Source organism: Semicossyphus pulcher, unplaced genomic scaffold (genome assembly GCF_022749685.1).
Source record: "Semicossyphus pulcher isolate SPU_LCO1_2020_fin unplaced genomic scaffold, fSemPul1.0.p SCAF_22, whole genome shotgun sequence".
NCBI classification, from domain to species: Eukaryota; Metazoa; Chordata; class Actinopteri; order Labriformes; family Labridae; genus Semicossyphus; species Semicossyphus pulcher.
Genome location: NW_027211696.1, coordinates 12,914,208 through 12,934,713, shown reverse-complemented (window position 1 = coordinate 12,934,713; position 20,506 = coordinate 12,914,208). Strand labels below are relative to the sequence as shown.

General features: G+C 41.6%; 1 protein-coding gene across 1 annotated transcript; it reads right to left on the bottom strand.

Annotated features, from left to right (window-relative positions):
* Positions 1-797: 797 nt before the first annotated feature.
* Positions 798-15,886, bottom strand: amacr (alpha-methylacyl-CoA racemase). The gene is made up of 5 exons (XM_069673663.1): positions 15,640-15,886; positions 15,400-15,543; positions 11,640-11,800; positions 4,832-5,018; positions 798-2,408 (listed from the first exon to the last, which is right to left on the bottom strand). Exons 1-5 carry the CDS (start codon positions 15,884-15,886, stop codon positions 1,999-2,001), a joined length of 1,149 nt encoding a protein of 382 aa, XP_069529764.1. The 3' UTR covers positions 798-1,998.
* Positions 15,887-20,506: the final 4,620 nt, after the last annotated feature.

The window sequence follows — 20,506 nt, the reverse complement described above, 5'->3', positions numbered from 1 at the left end:
AATCTTTGTTTTTTTTCAATAAAAATGTTTTATTAATTTATATCTGTTATTTTAGTGATTTTCTTAGACTTTAATGATAACTGATGAGTTATCATTAAAGAGAAATTCAGGGTCTGCGACCCACTCAGAGGAAAGTTCAGGGAACTAACTTTCTCAATGTTAAAAATTACAGGTGTTGAGAAATAAAGGAGTCTGGGACTAAGAACAGAAATATGATAACTGATGAGTTATAATTAAGTAGCAGCATATACTGTTGCATTGTTCTGAACAGACCTGTTTTTATCTTATTTAATGCCTGTCATCATTCTCTGTTTTTAACTGTGTAAAGCACTTATTGCTCTATGTATGAATGGTGCTTTATAAATAAACTTGCCTCGCCTTGCCTATTTAAAGATGTCCATTTAAATAAATGTCTGTTGAGTCTCCATCTAATGAATGAGGTAACACAATGGTGATTGAGCTTATGGCCCACTGATGAAAGCCTTTGCATTTGCAGTATATAGTATCCTTATGGACTGGGCATCTGAGGCGACTTTCACAGCGCCCAGTTAGTGACGCGTTTTCCATCAGCCAGCAGTGGTTGGTCTGCCGGAGAGGGTAGGCGGAGCTAAGCGGCTGCTTTTCCGGTCTCTGCAAGTGTTGCGAGTAAACAGTAATCTACTATGGCTGAACAAACAGAGAAAAGATCGATGACTACAGATACAACTTCAACAAGAAGTGAAAATCCAAAAAAAAAGGAACAAATCGTCAGCGAGGAAGATCAAGAGTTACAACCGGAGCCAACTGTAGACGTCTGGATATCTGGGAAGTGTGCTCCCGCAGTTACCGTTTATCACCAAATGGTGCTGCCAAAGAAAAGAAACTGAAATCTTCGAGATTACATCTTTAATGACATCACACAAACTAAAAACCCCAAGAATCCTGTTTCCTCCCTGAAGAGTTCAATTAAAGTAAAAAATGTTTCTTATAATTTAACACCTTGAATTTTCTGCTCCTTCAATAACCTGATCGTCCCTCAGTCCGAAGGTTGGCGGTTCGATCCCCAGCTCCACATGTGAAAGGGCCAGACACTGAACCTCAAATTGCACATTTGGTGTATGGATGTGCGTGCATGCTTCGCTCCTGATGGAGTTTTGGCCCTTTGTATAGCAGCCTCTGCCACCAGCGTGTGAGAGGGTGAAGGGGACATGCAGTGTAAAAGTGCTCCGAGTGGTCTGAGGAATAGAAGAGCTCTTTAGAAACGCACTCCATTTAACACTGAAATATTAAGTAAGCGTTGAGCGTCTGCAATAAAAACTCCTCATGAACCAATTTCAACCAAACCAAAACTGATCGAGCTGCGCCATTCAATCTGTTTTCTGCTACATTCAGCGCCTCTCATTGCTCTTTTCTCTGCCTCATCGTGTTTATGCTTCGGGTCTATCTTTGCCGGAGAAGCTCTTCTCTCTTAAGTGTGAAATCAACTTGACAATTTAGTTAATTTAACGATCAATCTATGAGACATTTATTCTGTTTAAAACGAGCTACAGAGTGGAAATGAGAGTAGAACTGTTTTCCTTCAACTCAGAGGACACAAGAGGCACGAATAAGACGAGGCAGTTATTCCAATCGACAACTGTGACCATCTCGCTGACACAAAGTGCATCCACGCGCTTTGAGAGTGCATATGATGGCCTCTCATAGTGCCAAATGAAGGCCCTCCTACGCTTTAAGTTTGAGTTGGGTAAACTCGCTCACAGAAAGGGCCATCCATCAGCTTCCTCAGGCACGAGAAGATTGATGTCGATGGAGGACATGGAGAAGGTTTTATGATTTCTCAACATGTTTTTTCTCTGAGCGTCTCAGTTTGAATTTCTATTAATGGAAAGAACAACTTCATTCCCTTTCTATGTTGATTCTTAAACAGTTTTGTAAGGCGTGATTTGAGTGGCAGATCTATATGCAAATCACTGAAATTATCCACATGAATCACTTTGTCAGCAGCACAATATTTTGACTTTACAACTTTGCTTTGACAGCGTTACACTCCACGACCCCCGCTGCTCGCATCTTGTCAATCTCCGCTGATGTAAACCCGTACGCCTCCAAGACCTCGGCCGTGTGTTCTCCGATAACAGGATCAGGGCCGAGGCAGGGCTCAGCAGGAGTCCGAGAGAGAACCGGGGCCGGCTTGGGGCTTTCAACGCCGCTGGAGTCCTTGATGAAAGAAGCCCTCTCCTGGTTATGTGGGTGCGAGCTCACCTGGTCGAAAGACAACACAGGTGTAACGCAGGCATCGGTCCCGTCAAAAATCTTTGACCAGTCCACCTGGGTTTTTGAAGCAAAGCGCTCCGTGAAGGTCCGTCTCAGCTCAGGCCAATCGCTGAAGCTCATCTGAGGAGGCAACTCTCCAGCGTCCAACTCTAAGCCTGGAAGAAACAGAAACATGGAGCTCAACGGAGGAACATGTGTCGAGTCTTAGAGAAGTTCTCACCAACACAAAGACCCCATCTCACCAGTCAATACTTTTAAAGTTTCTCACCCAGTGTTTCACTTCAAAGGAGTTTTTTTTCTGTTTCGCCAATTATAATTTTTCTCCTGAAGCTTTTTCAGACGGCACCTGCAGTGCTCAATTATTGCTCCTGCTTTTCAAAGCCTTCACAGTCTGCACAACATGTTCGCAAAGAAGCAAATATAAATGTGTTGAAAATCTCTGAACAGTTTTCAGAAAGTCGCTGGTGTGGTCACCGCCGCTTTTTTCAGGCAACCAATCAGAAGGGGCGCCACTCAAAATCAAATCTGTTTAAAGCACCACATATTTGTAAATTAAAATATCAATATCTGGCGCCAGCGTATCGATAATTGTATTGCACGAGTCAGGGCGATGATATATTGCCGTATCGATATTTTGTCCCACCCCTGATCACAATAGAGACAGAAAAGCCCGTTTGTGGAAGCACAGCAGCCGGACACTAAATGCTGAAGGTAAGTCATCACCGTACCTGTTGTGAGCTTGTTGTTAGCTGTGTTGTAAGTTAAACTTATGGTTGCCATAGAAACAAATACTGCGTGCGCTTTTCTGCCAGAAAAAGGCGCTATGTGGACACACGGTCTAAATCTGCTGGAGCTGCATTAAATCTATGAATTAAAAAAATACCTACAGGAGACATCAGCAGGACATAAAGCGTGATGAGTATTTGTGTGGATGGCTAGTGCTTACGTACATCATCATTTTATTTTACTGTTTATATATATACATGATTGTTTTGTATTGCAGAACTGACATCTTAGGATTTTATCTGTTTTAATTGGGACGGTTTTTAGTTAGACATAAATAATAAAAATAAATTAATAACTTAAAGATTTTCATGTAAATAAATGTCTGTTAAGTCACTATCTATCGACGAATGAGGTAACACAATGGTGATTGAGTCTATGGCCCACTGATGAAAGCCTTTGCGTTTGCAGTATTACAGACTGGGTGTCTGTGGCGACTGCCAGAGAGGGTAGGCGGAGCTAAGCGGCTGCTTTTCCAGTCTCTGCAAGTGTTGCGAGTAAACATTAATCTACTATGGCTGAACAGACAAAGAAAAGATGGATGACTACAGATACAACTTCAACAAGAAGTGAAAATCCAAAGAAAAAGAAACAAATTGGACGCTCAGATGAAGCAAACAGTCTAAAAAGGAAAGCGACCGTCAGCCAGGAAAATCAAGAGTTACAACTGGAGCCAACCGTGGACGTCACACATGCAACACTGTCTGGATATCTGGAAAGTGAGCTCCTGTAATTACCGTTTATCACCATAGGTGCCGCCAAAGAGAACGAATCTGAGATCTTTGAGATTACCACTTCAATTAAAAAAGGCTACTGTAAAGTAAAATACTGATAGCATATTACGATGTTGCAAGATAAAGTTCCCTGGATGGGGAACAACCTGTCACAGGTGCAGTAGCTGATCCTAAGATATCTAAGCAGTGTTCTGGTTGCATTTTGGATTAGTGTTTGGAATTACGACTCTTTGAAGGGAGCCGGATCTTATGTCTCCGTTCCTTTCAGAGAGCCATTTAAAAGAACGGCTCATCGTTCTTTATGATACAACTCTGTTTGACTGCAGAGACGTCAACAGAAAAACAACAAACTTGGCGGAGGGTTTTAGTGTTGCTCACCGTCAGCACTCCGCTGCACTAGGTCATGTGCAGCGGAGTTGCAGTTGAAAAAAGCTGCCTGTGGTAAATCGGCATAAAGGGGAGTGGATCTCGGGCGGGCAGTGAAATTTGAGCACAACTATAAAAAGAAAGGCTCTCACCTACGACTGGGTTCCCGTCGTTCGCACCAAAGAGACGTAAAAAAGAATCGGATCATTCGTGAACGTCCCAACACTATTTTAGATACAAGTTTATGAATCGTGCTGAACTGTGTTCATTAAAAGTGAACTTAGCAGAAAAGAAAAGGAAAATCAATTGTAAAAAACTGTACAAGCTCTGCACAGGCAATTTAAATTGGGACTTTAACAGGACGTGTACATCTCTCCTATTGCTGAGTCTAACTTCCTGCACACAAATTCATTCACAGGATCTGTTTAAAGATGTGACTGCGGTTGCTAACGATAAACCTTATAACTGACCTTAGGAGATTCAGATTTGACTCTCTTATATCAATCTTTCACTATTTCTGGCACAGATTGGTGTTGCAAGGAGGAGAGAGTGTTTCATTTCACACTTCGCCCTTGCTGTGACTTAAATCCCCCCTGGGGACTGGAACCTACACGTGTGTGACACACGTGGCCGCTGCCTTCGAGGTTCACTACATCTAGAAAATTGCCTCCAATTTGTATTTGCATTCTACTAACCCTTAAGTAGCTGTCTGTAGAACTGCGGCTCGATGGCCCCGACAGCCATGTACTTTCCGTCTGAAGTCTGGTATGTGTCGTAGAAGGGCGCCCCGCTGTCCAGCATGTTTTGGCCTCTTGAACGGTCCCACATGCCGATGCTACGAGACTTCCATATGAATGAACCTGTGTATGCAGCTCCTTCGACCTGAGGATGGAGAAACAGAAAAACAAGTTTAGAATGCCATTTTTGTGATTACTCATAATTCAACTCTAAATTACAGCACAATGATTACAAATTGCCTCGTTTGTGCACAAAAGGAAACACCATTTTGTTTATTTATTTATGCATTAGGAATACATCAAACTCATCAGATTTTCAAACAACCTCCAGAGCAAAACCTGAGCAGGTAGAGTGAGCTGTTGCAATAACATCCAAACGGGGTAATGACTCGTTAAAAGCTAATGTTTCAGCAAAGCTCGTTGAGATGCTGCACAAAAGGTTTCAGCTGCCTACAGACGTAATATATTAAAGTCTCCATACGTGCAGATGCAATTACTTCAGTTCAACTGCTGCTGAGTGAATATAAAACCTTGTTCCGACACTTCATTTAATTTAATGTCCTTGTTTGGCAACAAGGTCTTCAATGCCATTGTGGCGAGTTCTGGGTATTCTTCCCGATCCTTGGGAATCCGCTCTGCTAACTGACATGCATGCGCATAAATCACAGTCACACGCATTCAGTAGGGAGACTGCATGAGAGAGAGATGATCCAGAGCGTGATCTATGAGCAAGTTTATAATTATGCAACGCAGTGATGACACCGATCTGTGTGCCCCTGAGTCAATAGGCTCGGCGTCATGCCCATGCAATTCTGACTAGGGATAGACCGATTATCGGCCCGGCCGATTATCGGCGCCGATATTCGGCATTTTGACGCATATATGGCGCATCAGTCTTTTTTATTTTATTTTTTTTTTTATTTTAATCTGATGGCCGATAAGAGTTCATTTCTTTGCAAATTTTATTTAACTTTGTTTTATTTACTTTATAAAACTTCAGGAAGTTATTTATTTATTTATTTAAATTTTCATTTAACTTTATAAGAGATGCTGCTGACCCTGTTTGTTTGTTTAATAAACATATGCTTAAAGGCATTTAAACAAAGTTAAGTGTTGGAGTTTGTATTAATTAAAATTTTGACGCCAATATTTTAACTTTTACTGCAAAAAATATCGGCTCCGAATATCGGTTATCGGCCTCCTTGACTACTAATAATCGGTATCGGTATCGGCCCTGAAAAAAACATATCGGTCTATCTCTACCTCATACAATGATAACACAATGCTAACCGCGCTCTTACTTAAAGCAATCTTTATACAAAGAAGCAGAACGCGGCTCAGATCACTTAATGTGATCATCAGCAGGGGAGAAACCTTTCACAAGTACACGAAAAAGAAGAAATAATCAATAGCGTGACAGACAGAGATGCGAAGCAGGCTTTTTATTCACACCACCTCCCCTGTGCGCTCTGTGTGAAAGTTAAATCCATTCTTTAGGCAAGAGCGTGCAATAGTGGCTGCTGCTTCCCTACAGTCACTCTAATTCACAGTCTCTGTGTTCACAGTCAGCTATGTGGGCTGGAGCTGAAAGAATAGGATAATAACGCATGTCGCACATATTATCTAGTGCAGTCGGTTCCTCGTGAAAATACTTTTTTGGAAGCAGGCGTGAATGCAGCATGGACATATTATCTCCTTTTAGATTGAGTCTTTAGAAGTGGTTTGTTTACACCCAGAAAACAGGAAAAAATATCCACTCTCTCAGGTGTTTTTCTCACAACCTGATAATTGCATGTCTAATATTAGCTGCTGACCAGGTGACGTACAGTGGCTTTTAAGAGCTTCTCTGTTCAGAACAGCTGCCTGCTGCTGCTGAAAAAGAGTGCCATTTAAGAAGAGAGAGTGAACGGAAGGAGTAAAAAAAGAGCCCGACGAGTAAAGAATGAGCTGAAACTACACTGAACAAAAATATAAACGCTGAACTCAAAGATCTGAGACTTTTTCTGTGTACACAAAAGGCCTATTTCTCTCAAATATTGTTCACAAATGTGTCTAAATCTGTGTTAGTGAGCACTTCTCCTCTGCCGAGATAATCCATCCCCCTCACAGGTGTGGCATATCAAGATGCCGATTAGACAGCATGATTATTGTACAGGTGTGCCTTAGGCTGGCCACCATAAAAGGCCACTCTAAAATGTGCAGTTTTATCACACAGCTTTGAGGGAGCGTGCAATTGGCATGCTGACTGCAGGAATGTCCACCAGAGCTGTTGCCTGTGAATTGCATGTTCATTTCTCTACCATAAGCCGTCTTTGGCGGTACATCCAACCGGCCTCACAACCGCAGACCACGTGTAACCACACCAGCCCGGGACCTCCACATCCAGCATCTTCACCTCCAAGATTGTCTGAGACCAGCCACCCAGACAGCTGCTGCCACAATCGGTTTGCATTACCAAAGAATTTCTGCACACACTGTCAGAAAGCGTCTCAGGGAAGCTCATCTGCAAGCTCGTAGTCCTCATCAGGGTCTCGACCTGACTGCAGTTCGCCGTCGTCACCGACTTGAGTTGGCAGATGCTCACATTCGATGGCGTCTGGCACTTTGGAGAGGTGTTCTCTTCACGGATGAATCCCGGTTTTCACTGTACAGGGCAGATGGCAGACAGCGTGTATGGCGTCGTGTGGGTGAGCGGTTTGCTGATGACCATGTGAATCGAGTGGCCCATGGTGGCGGTGGGGTTATGGTATGGGCAGGCGTATGTTATGGACAACGAACACAGGTGCATTTTATTGATAGCAACGACCATCACCTCATGTTGCAGCGTGATCATGCACGGCCCCATGTTGCAAGGATCTGTACACAATTCCTGGAAGCTGAAAACATCCCAGTTCTTGCACGGCCAGCAAACTCACCGGACATGTCACCCATTGTGCATGTTTGGGATGCACTGGATCGACGTATATGACGGCGTGTTCCAGCTCCTGCCAATATCCAGTAACTTGGCAGCCATTGAAGAGGAGTGGACCAACATCCCACAGGCCACAATCAACAACCTGATTAACTCTATGCGAAGGAGATGTGTTGCACTGCTTGAGGCAAATGGTGGTCACAACAGATACTGACTGGTTTTCTGGAGTGGCCTTTTATTGTGGCCAGCCTAAGGCACACCTGTGCAATAATCATGCTGTCTAATCAGCATCTTGATATGCCACACCTGTGAGGTGGATGGATTATCTCGGCAAAGCTGAAGAGCTCACTAACACAGATTTAGACACATTTGTGAACAATATTTGAGAGAAATAGGCCTTTTGTGTACATAGAAAAAGTCTTAGATCTTTGAGTTCAGCTCATGAAAAATGGGAGCAAAAACAAAAGTGTTGCGTTTATATTTTTGTTCAGTGTATGAAGCTCCATAAAGCCGAGGGGAGCTGCAGAGTGAGGTACACCCCTTTAACTTTGTGTTCACTTGTACCGTGGATGGAAATTGCCTTTATATTGTCCAAAGGTGTGAATTCATGAGGACATGCGTCCGCCGAAGTGCGACAAACCTTTGTAGTGAGGGAAACTGATGGATGAATGGCTAGTACTAATATATATTTGGTGACACGCCTCTGAGTGAAGGGGCTTTAGAGGTGCTGTTAGATCTCACAGCTCAGGGAGAATTAGACGTCATGTCTAAAGCGGTCGCTCAACCCTGACTGGGTTGATGGTTCTGAGACAGATGGTGAACCTGTGAGGGATCTGGTCCCGGTGTTGGTGCTCAGAATCGTCACAATTACGGTACATGTTGTTCCAATGACATAAAGCATTGGCAAGACGAGACCTTTCTCCGACATCACACTGAAGATTTGCTTTCATATAAATGCAGATTCAAGCCTGAAGGGTTCATATATCGAATAATGAATTTAATGAACACATTTTATTTAAAGGGCCAGTTCGCTGATTTTCAACCTCAGTCCTATCACGCTATGATGGAGAGCTAATGCCATTATGGGAGGAAAAAGTGAAATTCTGCTCCGTGCCATTGGAGGGTGCTATCCTCTTCTCCAATGGGCCCTGGAAAACCTCCGCCAGACTACGTAAAACGCATCATCTGGCGGAGGCCAGGGAGCTCGCTAAACTACACTTCCCACAATCTAGGACGCCCGCCTCCGATGTCATGTCTCGTTCAAAATCGTCAGGTTTGAAATGTAGACTGCAGACCTGAAGATGTTTTAGTATTAGTTCTTCATTAAGGCCTACGTGACATTGTAGAGAGATTCACTGCATCCTTAGCGAGTCTTATATCAAAGCTTGATTGGTTACGAGGTTCAAAATATATTAATTTATCAGAATCTTGCAGGTGTCGTGACAGATGTGTCTACTCTGTGAGCATGATGAACAGCACCATTATGGAGCAAATTAGAGGTCCTCACAGGTCCCCTGGCACCATAGGACCCGGGACCCAAACGGTGACCCGGACGGGTTCAGGTCCACGTTTTATGTGGGCAACCGGTTCCCGATCGGGACTCGTTCTATAACCCCGGGTTCTGGGTCTGTTCAACAATTTGTGTGATACCCGAGTTGCAGGGCATGACTTTTTTGCTCCCCAGCCACCGTAGCTAGTGGTTTTCCAAAGTTACTAGCCACTCAACATTTTCACTTGCCACAATTTTTTTTCTTCACCTCGTCACAGCCGTACATCCTACAGTCAGCGCAGCTACATTATTTTCTTTCTGCTGATCTCTGACCTGACCTTTTGGTCTTTTCTTTTTCTTTGTCTCTTTTTCATTTTCTGTTTCATCAAGTTTTCTCTTCTGTGCCGTCTCCTCCCCGGGCTTTGTTATGTGCAGCCACATTATGATGCTTCACAGGGGCTTCATGCGTGGTCCCTGGCGAGCAACCGTACTGTGTGCAGGTAGTGCTCATGTCCTGCTCTGTATGCAAATGAACACGGAGCCTCATTCACCTTAATAAGACTTGAAAAAACATCATATAATACAAAAAACTGTGATGCAGACTCGCAGCACAGAGAGGGGGAGAGCTGCTGCTCAGGCGCTCAGAGGGAGGGAGCGGGCGGGTACGGACTGAAGTGATGACCTGAAATGATGAAGCCTGAGATCATCAGTGAAAAAAAGTGGACAGATCGTGACATTATTGAGCCAGGTAGAAAGACAGATCTGTGTCATGTCTCCTCCTCCCTGCGCCGCATGAAAACTGATGAACTACGTGTGGATCACCTCCGGTTCGTTTCATTTACACAGATCGGTGTCATCACTACGCTACATGATTATAAACTGCTCACTGCTGGATCACATGATTATAAACACTGATTATAGCTCACACTCTGGATCATCACTCTCTCTCTCCCTCTCGTCGGTTCCGGATCGTCCCGTATTGAAAACTTTAAAGCAGTCTCCTTACTGAAGAAAAATAGAATGCCACCCGCCAGAGTGGCTAGTGAGAGCGAGGGAGTCACCAGCCACTAACCAATTCTACCCGCATTAGGTGGGTTGCCGGGTGTTAATGTCAAGCCCTGCCGAGAGGACAAAAAAACCTAACTTGTTAATAGCAATCAGCTGTGAAGTCGGTGCTGATCAGATCTGTTTTCCCCGGCTGGGGTTTTGCCCGCCGTGAGTCAGGAGGGGGGGGGGGGTCGAGCTGTGGGCGTTTGTTGTTTTTTTCGTTGGAGTCCGCGTTTGCTAGTTCGTTGAGTTATCCGTTTTATGGTCCGTGGATCTGAAGACGTCGGACTTGTCCTGGGCAGAAAATGACAGCGGCTGATGTTGACGGAGTGACTATGACTGACTGTAAAATACAGACTGGAGTCACGGGATTCTAAACAAACGTGTGAGCTGTACTTAGTTGTTTGAGTGTCTCTGTTGCTGTTTGATGTCAATTTTTGGTTCTGAATTTATTTCCTAATTTTTGGGACCTTTGTACGGTTGACGTTTATACATAAAAAAAGATACTGACTCACAGACCCTGACATCAGTATTGTTAGGCTGCAACCTAACTATCACCCCGGCATATAGTCAAACCGCTACAAACTGAGTCAGCTTTTTCAGAAAAGAGGTCAAACGTTGACTTCTAAAACTTCTCCAGGCCTTGCCTCCCTCAGCTTTATGGCAGCACTGCACTAAAACGCTGAGGTTTCACCATACTCCTGCACTTCACACTATGACAGACTTAATCGTGTTATATTCACCACGTTGTAGGTTTTAAATTTACACTTTTTATGACGACGAATGGAGTTGTCATTCCGACTGCGCCTCCTTAAGCAGTTTATTATGAGCTGGATTCCAGCCTGTGGTTTTGACACACTTTGATGTACTTTTTTTTAACACTTCCAAACTTTGCCGAGGGCTGTGCGACTGATCACTTATCCTATTAATAGTTGATCCTGAGTCAAAGTTTGCCTCATCGGGAAACATACTACTTTGTCATGCAGGATAGCTTGTAGTGCGTCGTTTTCTGTTTACATACAAACATTAAGGTGGAGGGAGGATTAGTTCTGCTATGATTACTGTCCTGAGTTCAATCTTGAGTCACCCAGGACGACCTGGGTTTTACCTCATTCCTTCAGCAGTATCTGCAGCAATGCACCGCATGAACTCACACATTTGAATATGTTGTGCTGGAGGGCTCTGGCCTTGTTTTTGTTCTGCATATTTATAAGAACGATTCAAAGTCTGTGCATCTTTCAAAACAGAACCTCCTGTGCAGCAGCTGATATGTCTTAAAGCCGCACTCCCTGTTCACCAGAGTCTGACAATATCCTTACCATGCTGGCATCAATGACCTGTCCTTTCCCCGACTTTGTCCTCTCCAGCAGCGCTAGGACGATCCCCAGAGCGCAGGTGAGACCGCCGCCCGCGAAGTCTGCGACGAGGTTCAGTGGAGCGTAGGGCTTCTCCTCGCTGCGACCCAGCTGGGATAAAAGGCCTGTGACGGAAAGGGGGAGACAGAAGCGTCACTCATGGGGAGGAAGATAAAGCAACCGGACCGGTGGCAGGACTGAAGGTGAAAAGGAAAAGTTTGGAGTGACGCCTCCTGAAAAAAGAATATCAAAAAATACAGAATGTACACCTGAATAAATGTAAAACCAGCATGACACTTTTTTTTCAGGGCTTTTTTGTCCCTTAGCTACAGTTTAAAAGGTTATATTGCCACTTTCTCCCTCCTCTTTTTCATCAGGGTGCCAATTTAAAAGGCTCACCCACTGTGGCAGGCATCTCCAAAAAATTGGCCTCCTTCTCTTTTGGTCTGTAAGTGCTCTATAAGCAATACACAACATCCCAGCATAACGAACAATGTAACAGTTTTAGCTGACCAGCGTCAGCCCTACACATGGGTCTGTATGTGACTCACTGACTGACTGACTGACTGAGGGAGTGACGGTACTTTCAGAGTAGGGATAGGCCGATTATCTGCGCCGATATTCGACATTTTGACGCATATCGGCCTTTTTTTTTCTTTCCTAAGTTTGTTTTAATGTTTTTTTTTTAATGTTTTTTAAAAAAACTTAAAAAAAAACAAAACACTTTTTTAATTTTTTTAAAACAAATTTAAATTTTATTTTTTTTTAATCTGACGGCCGATAAGAGTTCATTTCTTTGCAAATTTTATTTAACTTTGTTTTATTTACTTAATAAAACTTCAGGAAGTTATTTATTTATTTATTTAAATTTTCAGTTAACTTTATCAGAGATGCTGCTGACCCTGGGAACTCCCTGCGCTTTTTGTTTGTTTGTTTAATAAACATATGCTTAAAGGCATTTAAACAAAGTTAAGTGTTGGAGTTTGTATTATTCAAAATTTTGACGCCAATATTTTCACTTTTACTGCAAATGAATATCGGCTCCAAATATCGGTTATCGGCTTCCTTGACTACTAATAATCGGTATCGGCCCTGAAAAAAACATATCGGTCTATCTCTATTTCAGAGCTACAGAGAGAGAGAGAGTGGAACTCCACTGACGCAACTCTCTCTACATGGCTCTGGATACTCCGTTTGAGGAGTAGGCGAGGCGGCTCCTCCGCTGCGCTCGCCCTGTCCACAGCGCGCATATCCAGGGGTAGTTTCGGGTCTTTGTTTGAAAGGTTTCCGTGGGTTGGTCTTAACAGAAAATGATTACATTAGAAACGGGACCTTCATTATCACTCAGCGAAAACAACCACATGAGCCGAGACGAAGAGCCGGAGAGCGAGCGAGGGACAGTTCGCACCCAAGTTACGTCTGTAACATGATGTTATTTATTTATTTTTACTAACATAAACACTTATGGCCTGCGGGAGACTTACGACTACATTTTTTATTTCAAAGAATATTAAGCTGGAACCGCAATAAGGAGCCTCGGAGAAACTTTATCGATCAAATACGTTCCTGGAAAAGTTAACAACAACGCGGTAATAATAGGTGTATTAGGTTATTTTTTGACAGCAGCAATCTGTATAATGATTTTTATAACAAGCCTTAATATTTCAGGATCACGTTGAATCCTCCCATCCTGTCCTGATTGTGTGTTCCTTTGTCAAGCTTACATAAAATGGTGCTGTTAAAAAACAGGGATACATCTTTTTAGACAAGCCTAATCCCATGGTAAGTGCTGCAAAACACGGGACAACTTTGAAGCATGTAATCAAAAAGAATTTCCAGCGGGATTCAAAGTGGAGCGAGCATACAGGCACATTTACAAGGATGACATAAAAGCTTGGGAAACAAAGCACATTTCTCCCTCGGAAACCTGCATTTAGATTGTTTTTATTCATGAGGGGGCTGTAGTACAACAAGAGGCTCTGGACTGAATTACAATTATATCCACCTCGTATGCCATACTCTCTGAGGGTAGTGTTATCTCTATCACCCTCCAGTGGTGTCTATAGGGTGCTACATACATGTATCAGACCTTAAACTGCATTAGAACAAGTGATGCAAATGTTTTGTCAAATATATAACTCTTAAAGAAAATCCAGTGTTTAACCTTGTAAACATCTCCATGTGGTGTTCTTCATGTGCTACAAGACATATCAGGGACAACATAAGCAGTCATCTCCATGGCTGGGCCTGTCTGCTTTTAAACTGCAGTGTACCAAGGACAGGCTGAACAACACGTTTTCAGATTGGCAGGTTTGTGATGTCACAAACCTAAGGAGCCAATCCCGTTAATGGACGGGGTGACGCTGCGCATATCATTATGTGCAACCTATGGCAACCACTTCAGCGACGCGCAAGCCAGCTGTAACTGTCATCATAATTTTTGCAAACTCACTACTGACTGCTAACGTTAACGTTACTGCTACTAATTACTACATTTTAAGCTAGCTAAGTTTCAACAAGTGGCCACTAAACGATGGCAGAGATGTGTTTTGTTTTCGGCTGTAATTTTAAGAAAGGAGAAATAGTGGGCGGGGACTCTGCAGAATTTGTAATGAGGGAGAAGGAGGAGACGCCTTGGGAGGATTTTTAAATGGTAATTTAACAAGTGCTGTCAAAGTTAACGCGATAACAACGCGCCCGCCCCGTAGTTCGTGAAATCAGGAAGCGATGCAGCGGTAATGTAGCAAGCAGAAACAAACCTCCGTGAGCGGAAAAGGATAAAGAAAAGAAGAAGGTCAGCCTCCACGCCCTGCTCGATGGTTCCCTCGACAAGACAAAGGTCATTTGTATTTACTGTCGATCGAGTTACCAACGGAGTACATCGAGTCTTAAATACCACTTGCTGCCCAACTGATTGACAGCCCTAAATGAAACGTATTTTGCAGAAAAAAAACTTTATTATTTCAAGCAGACTCTTAAAACATGACAGGAGCTGCTCTTTAACAATTCTCTATGTACTGTCCAGAGAGGAAGCATTTGCTGCGCTTCTTTTATTTCTTTTTAGGCCTGGTTTCTTTGTGTGCTGCTAATTACAAATTGTTGAGCCTGTAAGACAAGAACTTAAAAGCAGACTCTTCCATCCCCCCGCCCCCCTGAAAGACTTGAATAACTCGTTCAATAATTATTGAGTTATATTAATTAAAAGAAAAACACTTTGGATATATAATAGACAAATCATAAAGTGAAGGTGCAATTTTACAGACAAAAAGCTTTTTACTGCGTACCACTGAAGATAATCTAAAAGAAAACTGTAATTTTGTAGTTATTACTGATTGTGCAAATTATAGACACAATCATTTGGTTTGTGTAATAAGTTACTTAAACTTTTAACTAAATGAGAGTTTTGGGAATCTTTTTATGAAGTGCATCAATCGCAAAAGTACCATATGGTTGGGATAAATGCATCACCCTCCAAAGGTATGAATAGGTTTGTATACACTATTCATATACCACGACCTCCCTTTGTGAGTGGGCAGTGACGTTTCCGTACGTGTTTCCACCGTTGGCTACGGCTGGTATTGATTTCATGAAAAAAGTAAATCGGCCTTGAGAGTGAAAACAACCGCCTTACACAAAGAGAATTATGAATACTTGATGCCGTTCCATCATGTGCGATGTACGTTGGTTAAATATTAAAAACAGCAGCAGTTGTGTGTGTTATTACCCGACACTGCGAGGTAGTTGATGTCGTGCCCGGCCGCTGCGGCGTAAGATCCACTCTGGCCGTATCCCGTCAGCCGAGCGTAGATCAGACGGGGATTCTCCTTTAGCAGCTCCTGAGGACCGAGGCCGAGCTTCTCCATCACACCTGAGCGGTCAGAAGAAATCCATCAATAATACAGTATCATCTATAATAACATCCATCAAACATTGATCACATTTCTGTTTCAGTCTGTGGTCTAACCTTTCCGGTAAGGCTCAAGGACCACATCAGACTGGACACACAGTTTCCTGAGCACAGCCACACCCTCTGATGACTTCAGGTTGATGGCCACAGATTGTTTCCCCCGCCCTTGCGTGTCCAAAGACATGGCGACCTTTGTGCGGTCCACACGGATCACCTTGGCTCCGAAGTCCGCCAGGATCATGCCACAGAACGGTGCCGGAGCCAGACCCGCCAGCTCGATGACTCTCACTCCAGCCAGTGCCATGATGAGAGGACTGTAAGGGAGAATATTAGAAACACCTCTCAGTATAACACCAAAAAAAATAGGAGCATTAATAAGTACACCCTTTTTTATCTACAAATCATGTTGTGGCTGCAATTTACAATTATTTTACATAAAAAAATCTTCCTATTATTTTCTTTTATGTCTATAAAATGTCAGACATCAATGAAACATGCCTATCACACTCACCCAAAGCCCAACACGACTTCTCTAAATCACTTTTTGTGTCTGGCCAAGAGGCCAAAGTTTAAGCACTCAATGTACCACCATAAAGACTAAGCAAACAGCAAATCTAATATATCAGAAAGCAGTACATTTGGTAACAAAAAAACACATTACATAAGTGTTGCACATCCCCTAATTTTCACTCAATTTGTAACATTACATATTGAAAGCATTTATATACTGTGAGAAGAGTAGATATAAAGAAAACTGGTGGTCTCTCCGGAGCTGGAACACCGTACGTGTCAGTACTAGCTCAGCTCATTAGTCTCTTAACAAAGGATGACCCCTAAAGCTAAAGAAAGGGGCGAGTCACAGATATAGCAGAGGTCTCACACCATAATGTTGTTGCTGTTCATTTGTAAGGATACTGGTCAGAGTGCTGCAAACTTTCAGTGTAATTAATACAAAAAGCGTTGATACACATTACCTGATTCCAGCCTGGAAAATGGGAGGATTTACTGATTGATTTTGTACTAAATGTTGAAGACATAATATTTAGCTCTGCACTTAATAATCTAAATAATCAATATATCAATTGTAAAAAACTAGTTAGTAGATAGTTCCATCTCTACAGCAAGTTTGTTTTTATTACAAGAGCTTTTAATAATTTGGGTTTTTATTTTGAAGAGTACACACTAGAGGTGAAAGAAAGTGGATACACTCCAGTGATAACTTTGGTTTGATTCAAAACTGTGTCCATTTGTAACTGATAGTTTACAGCATAGAGGGGGTCTAATTTGTGTTGTGCTTATATGACAAACTGCAAGACAGCAGTTGTAATGACTTTTCAGCTATTTGACTGACTATATCTGGCTATATTATGTGTATTACCATGTGCAATAATACTTTTCTATATCTGGCTATATTCATATTTGTATTCATGTTGATATTTATAGAATGCATAATCATGTGCAATAGTTCCGCCTATAAATTAGTACCATGTGCAGCCTCAGGAGCAATATAATATTTTCTTAATAATTCGTAATTTTGTGCTGTAGAAGTCGTTACTACATTATATCTGTTAATTTAACTGCCACCATTACTTCCTGACTACTTTTGTAGATGACTATTGTAATACTGTTTTACCTTTAGGCATCGTCTCTTTTGAATTAACCCATACACTTTATATTATTTTAGAGTTGTTTTTTGTATTTCTGTCATTTGTACTGTATTTTTTGGAGCTATCTGGCACTGTTATTTCCTTCGGGATTAATAAAGGCCTATCTTATCTTATCTTGACGCAAACTGAGACATGCCAAAGTAACCACATATTGCTAAGTGTAAAATCAAAAATAAAACGCCAATCTAATAGGCAGAGTCAAAAAGGTAGACGCTTAAGCAGGAGGTCTAAATAAGCAATATCCCAGGAAAGAGATCAATGATTCAGTCACAGGCACAAGGACACAAGCTTGATCGGTCAAGATAATGACCATCTGCTGTAATATGGCATTCAGAACGCCTGAGGCGGAGTGGTACACAAAGTAAAAAGTCCCAGTGATGTTGTTCTATATATAAGGGCTCATGGAACGCCTCTAATTGTGTACTATATTTTTCATTTACCTCTGGGTAAGCACACTTCTCTCCTGGCATATAAAAAGTCCAAAGACCCCCTGAGAGGTGTAGTTTTTGAAGCTGAGCCAAAGTTCAAACCATCTACTGATATCAAAGTCCAAAGTGACACTTCAAGAACAAGTGCAAGAGACAAGAGGTAAGACAACAAGTGTAACTTTGTCCGGCATTACTTTATAAAATAACTATTAGTTACTTATCATTATGCGAATCACCGAAAGAATCTGACCAAAAACATGCTAGCTAGTTGGGTCACCATGCTATGTACATGACTGTAAAGGACGTAAACACAGAGAGCCTGCTTTTGTTATGCTACACCTGCAGTAAAAGTAGTTAGTTTAAAAGTAGCTTCTAACTCAAAGTTACCTTGGCTTGCAAGTTGGACAGGACCCTCTACTTAAGGTTGTATTGGTACAGAGTGTACGTTAGGTGGTGTACGTCAGTTGGTGAACGTTAGGTGTTCGGAAGTCAATATTACCAGAAAATATACTACATAAATTGTCCCTGACAGCTGCGTTTTTATCCTCACCTGTTCAGTGGGAGCTCTTGTTAAGAAACGGTTGCAGGTTGAGAAGGTTAACGTGCAGACTCCACAGTGTGCCGCTTATTAATATAAGTTTCTGACTCCGCCTTGCAGGGGCGGCTTTCGGTGTACTCCGGTCATAAATGGAAGCGAAACCTGTATACAGGCTACTTCCTGATGACCGGAGCGCGACGCCCGCAAGATTTCTGGGAAATGTAGTGTGTTTTTCAAAATTGAATGTAACAGAGTGAATGAAGCTAATTTAGATACATATAATTATGTGAAATTTAAAATGCAAGACGGTTAACCTATACAAAATAAAAAGTAAACCTTTTTAACAAATATTAACAATTTTTACTTTTCAAAAATAAAATAAAAACTGTTGTCGTGTCACAGCCAGTGATGAAATGAGACTAAAGTGGTTGTAAATAATAATACGTTGTTGACGTTTAAGGTTTGGTTTGACTTCTTTTAAGTCGATCTCAAAATAGGAGCCCAAATGTACAATTACAAATACTGGGTTAACTTGACCCACGTATGCTGTTATAACTGAATTGAAAGTATTTTTTTTACATTCGTTTTTCTGTTTACTGTTTTCATAAAACACTTCTGTTACATAGGTGTTACTCTTTATGGGTACAAAAACAATATCACTGACACTGGAAGTGCTGGGTCAAGTTTCCACGCTATGGCGCACATTTGCTGGTTTGCCATGCTTTATTGACCTCCTTCAAAAACTAAAAAGCACACTTTACAAAACATGTACCAAGAAAATTCTAAAACAGCTTCAAAACAAAGTTAATTGTTGTTTAATGTTCTTAATAACTCACAACCAGGGTAGAACTCCTTCTAAATAACCCTCATTTGAGCTTCCATTTTAATGTGTGAAGAGTAAAACTTGTGTCCAAAATATTCTGAAGCAGTCGACCTTTATGAAGAGACAAGATAATGCCAGACAATCCTTGCTAATGATGAGTGTTGATTATTTTATTCTGTTTCCTTTTGGTGCATCAGCAGATACACCAGAAACAACAGAGCTTAACAGGCTGATGATGATAACGGCCTCCTAAAAGTGGATTATTTCTAAGGACGTAATAGATCCTCTCCATTGGGTGTTGGGGAAAATTACATTTCTTTATAGTTGAGAGTCTTTGTAGTGCCATTAAACAGTATTTTCAATTAAATGCCTGCTGTTTTCAAGCAGTTCTTAGAAGATAAATGTGTATTTTAATGTAGTTATATCCCAATGTTCCTGATTCACTGTTGTTCTGTGAAAAAAGGCTGGTTAGATATTTATGAGTCAGTAAAAAATACAGATTTTTTTTACAGCATAATGTAATGCAAAAGCACTGCAGGAAAAAGTAAGCACACAGAGGGGATGCAAACAAGAGCAATGCCGTATTCAACTTTTCTTTTGCAGGACTCTTCCTGCTATTGTCTCTCTTCTACTTTATGTTACAAAGGATTATCTTTTCATGGTGCAGTCTGCAGCACCTGGACTTTCACTGTCATGGTGTCAATGCGGTGTATTGTACAAACTGTGGGAAAGTTTATACGTCTTATTATTGTTATGTTATTTGTAACAAACACATTATAATACATTGTAGAAATAATTGTACATGACGTGATCTATAATGATAATTTCAACACGTTTATGAGATTAATGTACACCTTTTAAAATATAGTCAGCTTAAAATGACAAGACAAAACATAAATATTACTCATGTTCATTTTATCTAGCTTTTTTTTTATATCAATATGCTTTTCCTTAAATTAAAAAAAGTTAGTTTAATGACAAAAGATCAATAACCAAGCACATGTCTGTATGCTAAATAATTAGCTACAAATAGCAACCACTATCTTAACTTAGCACAAAGTTTGGAAACAGGGGAATGAACTAGCATGGCATGGTTTTCCTTGAAGAGGAGTGTATTATATCAATTACAAATGTAATTCTGAGCTGGATCAGATACATTTATCGCTTGTGAAATGCAGATATTTTTGTCTTTTTGTACGTTGAAAGGATGGCATATACAAGATGGTATCATCTGACAAAATATTTTGGTAGTCCATCTACTTCTATTTTGTGATCTGACAACAGCGTAGTTAAGTTTGCTTAGATTTAGTCACCTTAAGGCTATAATAAGTAGGATTTTTCCTTGCATTTTGTCAACACATTCAAACGGCGCCCCTCCTCCTGGGCTCTTCATCACCAGAAGCTCACTCTCACTCCCTCGTGCGAGCACACGCCCACCCCGCTGAGCTAACACCGACAGCATCCGGAT

Bases quoted from the DNA above. Each gene is read 5' to 3' on its own strand.
- amacr (XM_069673663.1), bottom strand. From the start codon at position 15,886: ATGGCACTGGCTGGAGTGAGAGTCATCGAGCTGGCGGGTCTGGCTCCG. The intron at 15,544-15,639 runs GTTAGACCACAG...CTGACCGCTCAG, and splicing joins CCTTGAGCCTTACCGGAAAG to GTGTGATGGAGAAGCTCGGC. The intron at 11,801-15,399 runs GTAATAACACAC...TTTCCGTCACAG, and splicing joins CAACTACCTCGCAGTGTCGG to GCCTTTTATCCCAGCTGGGT.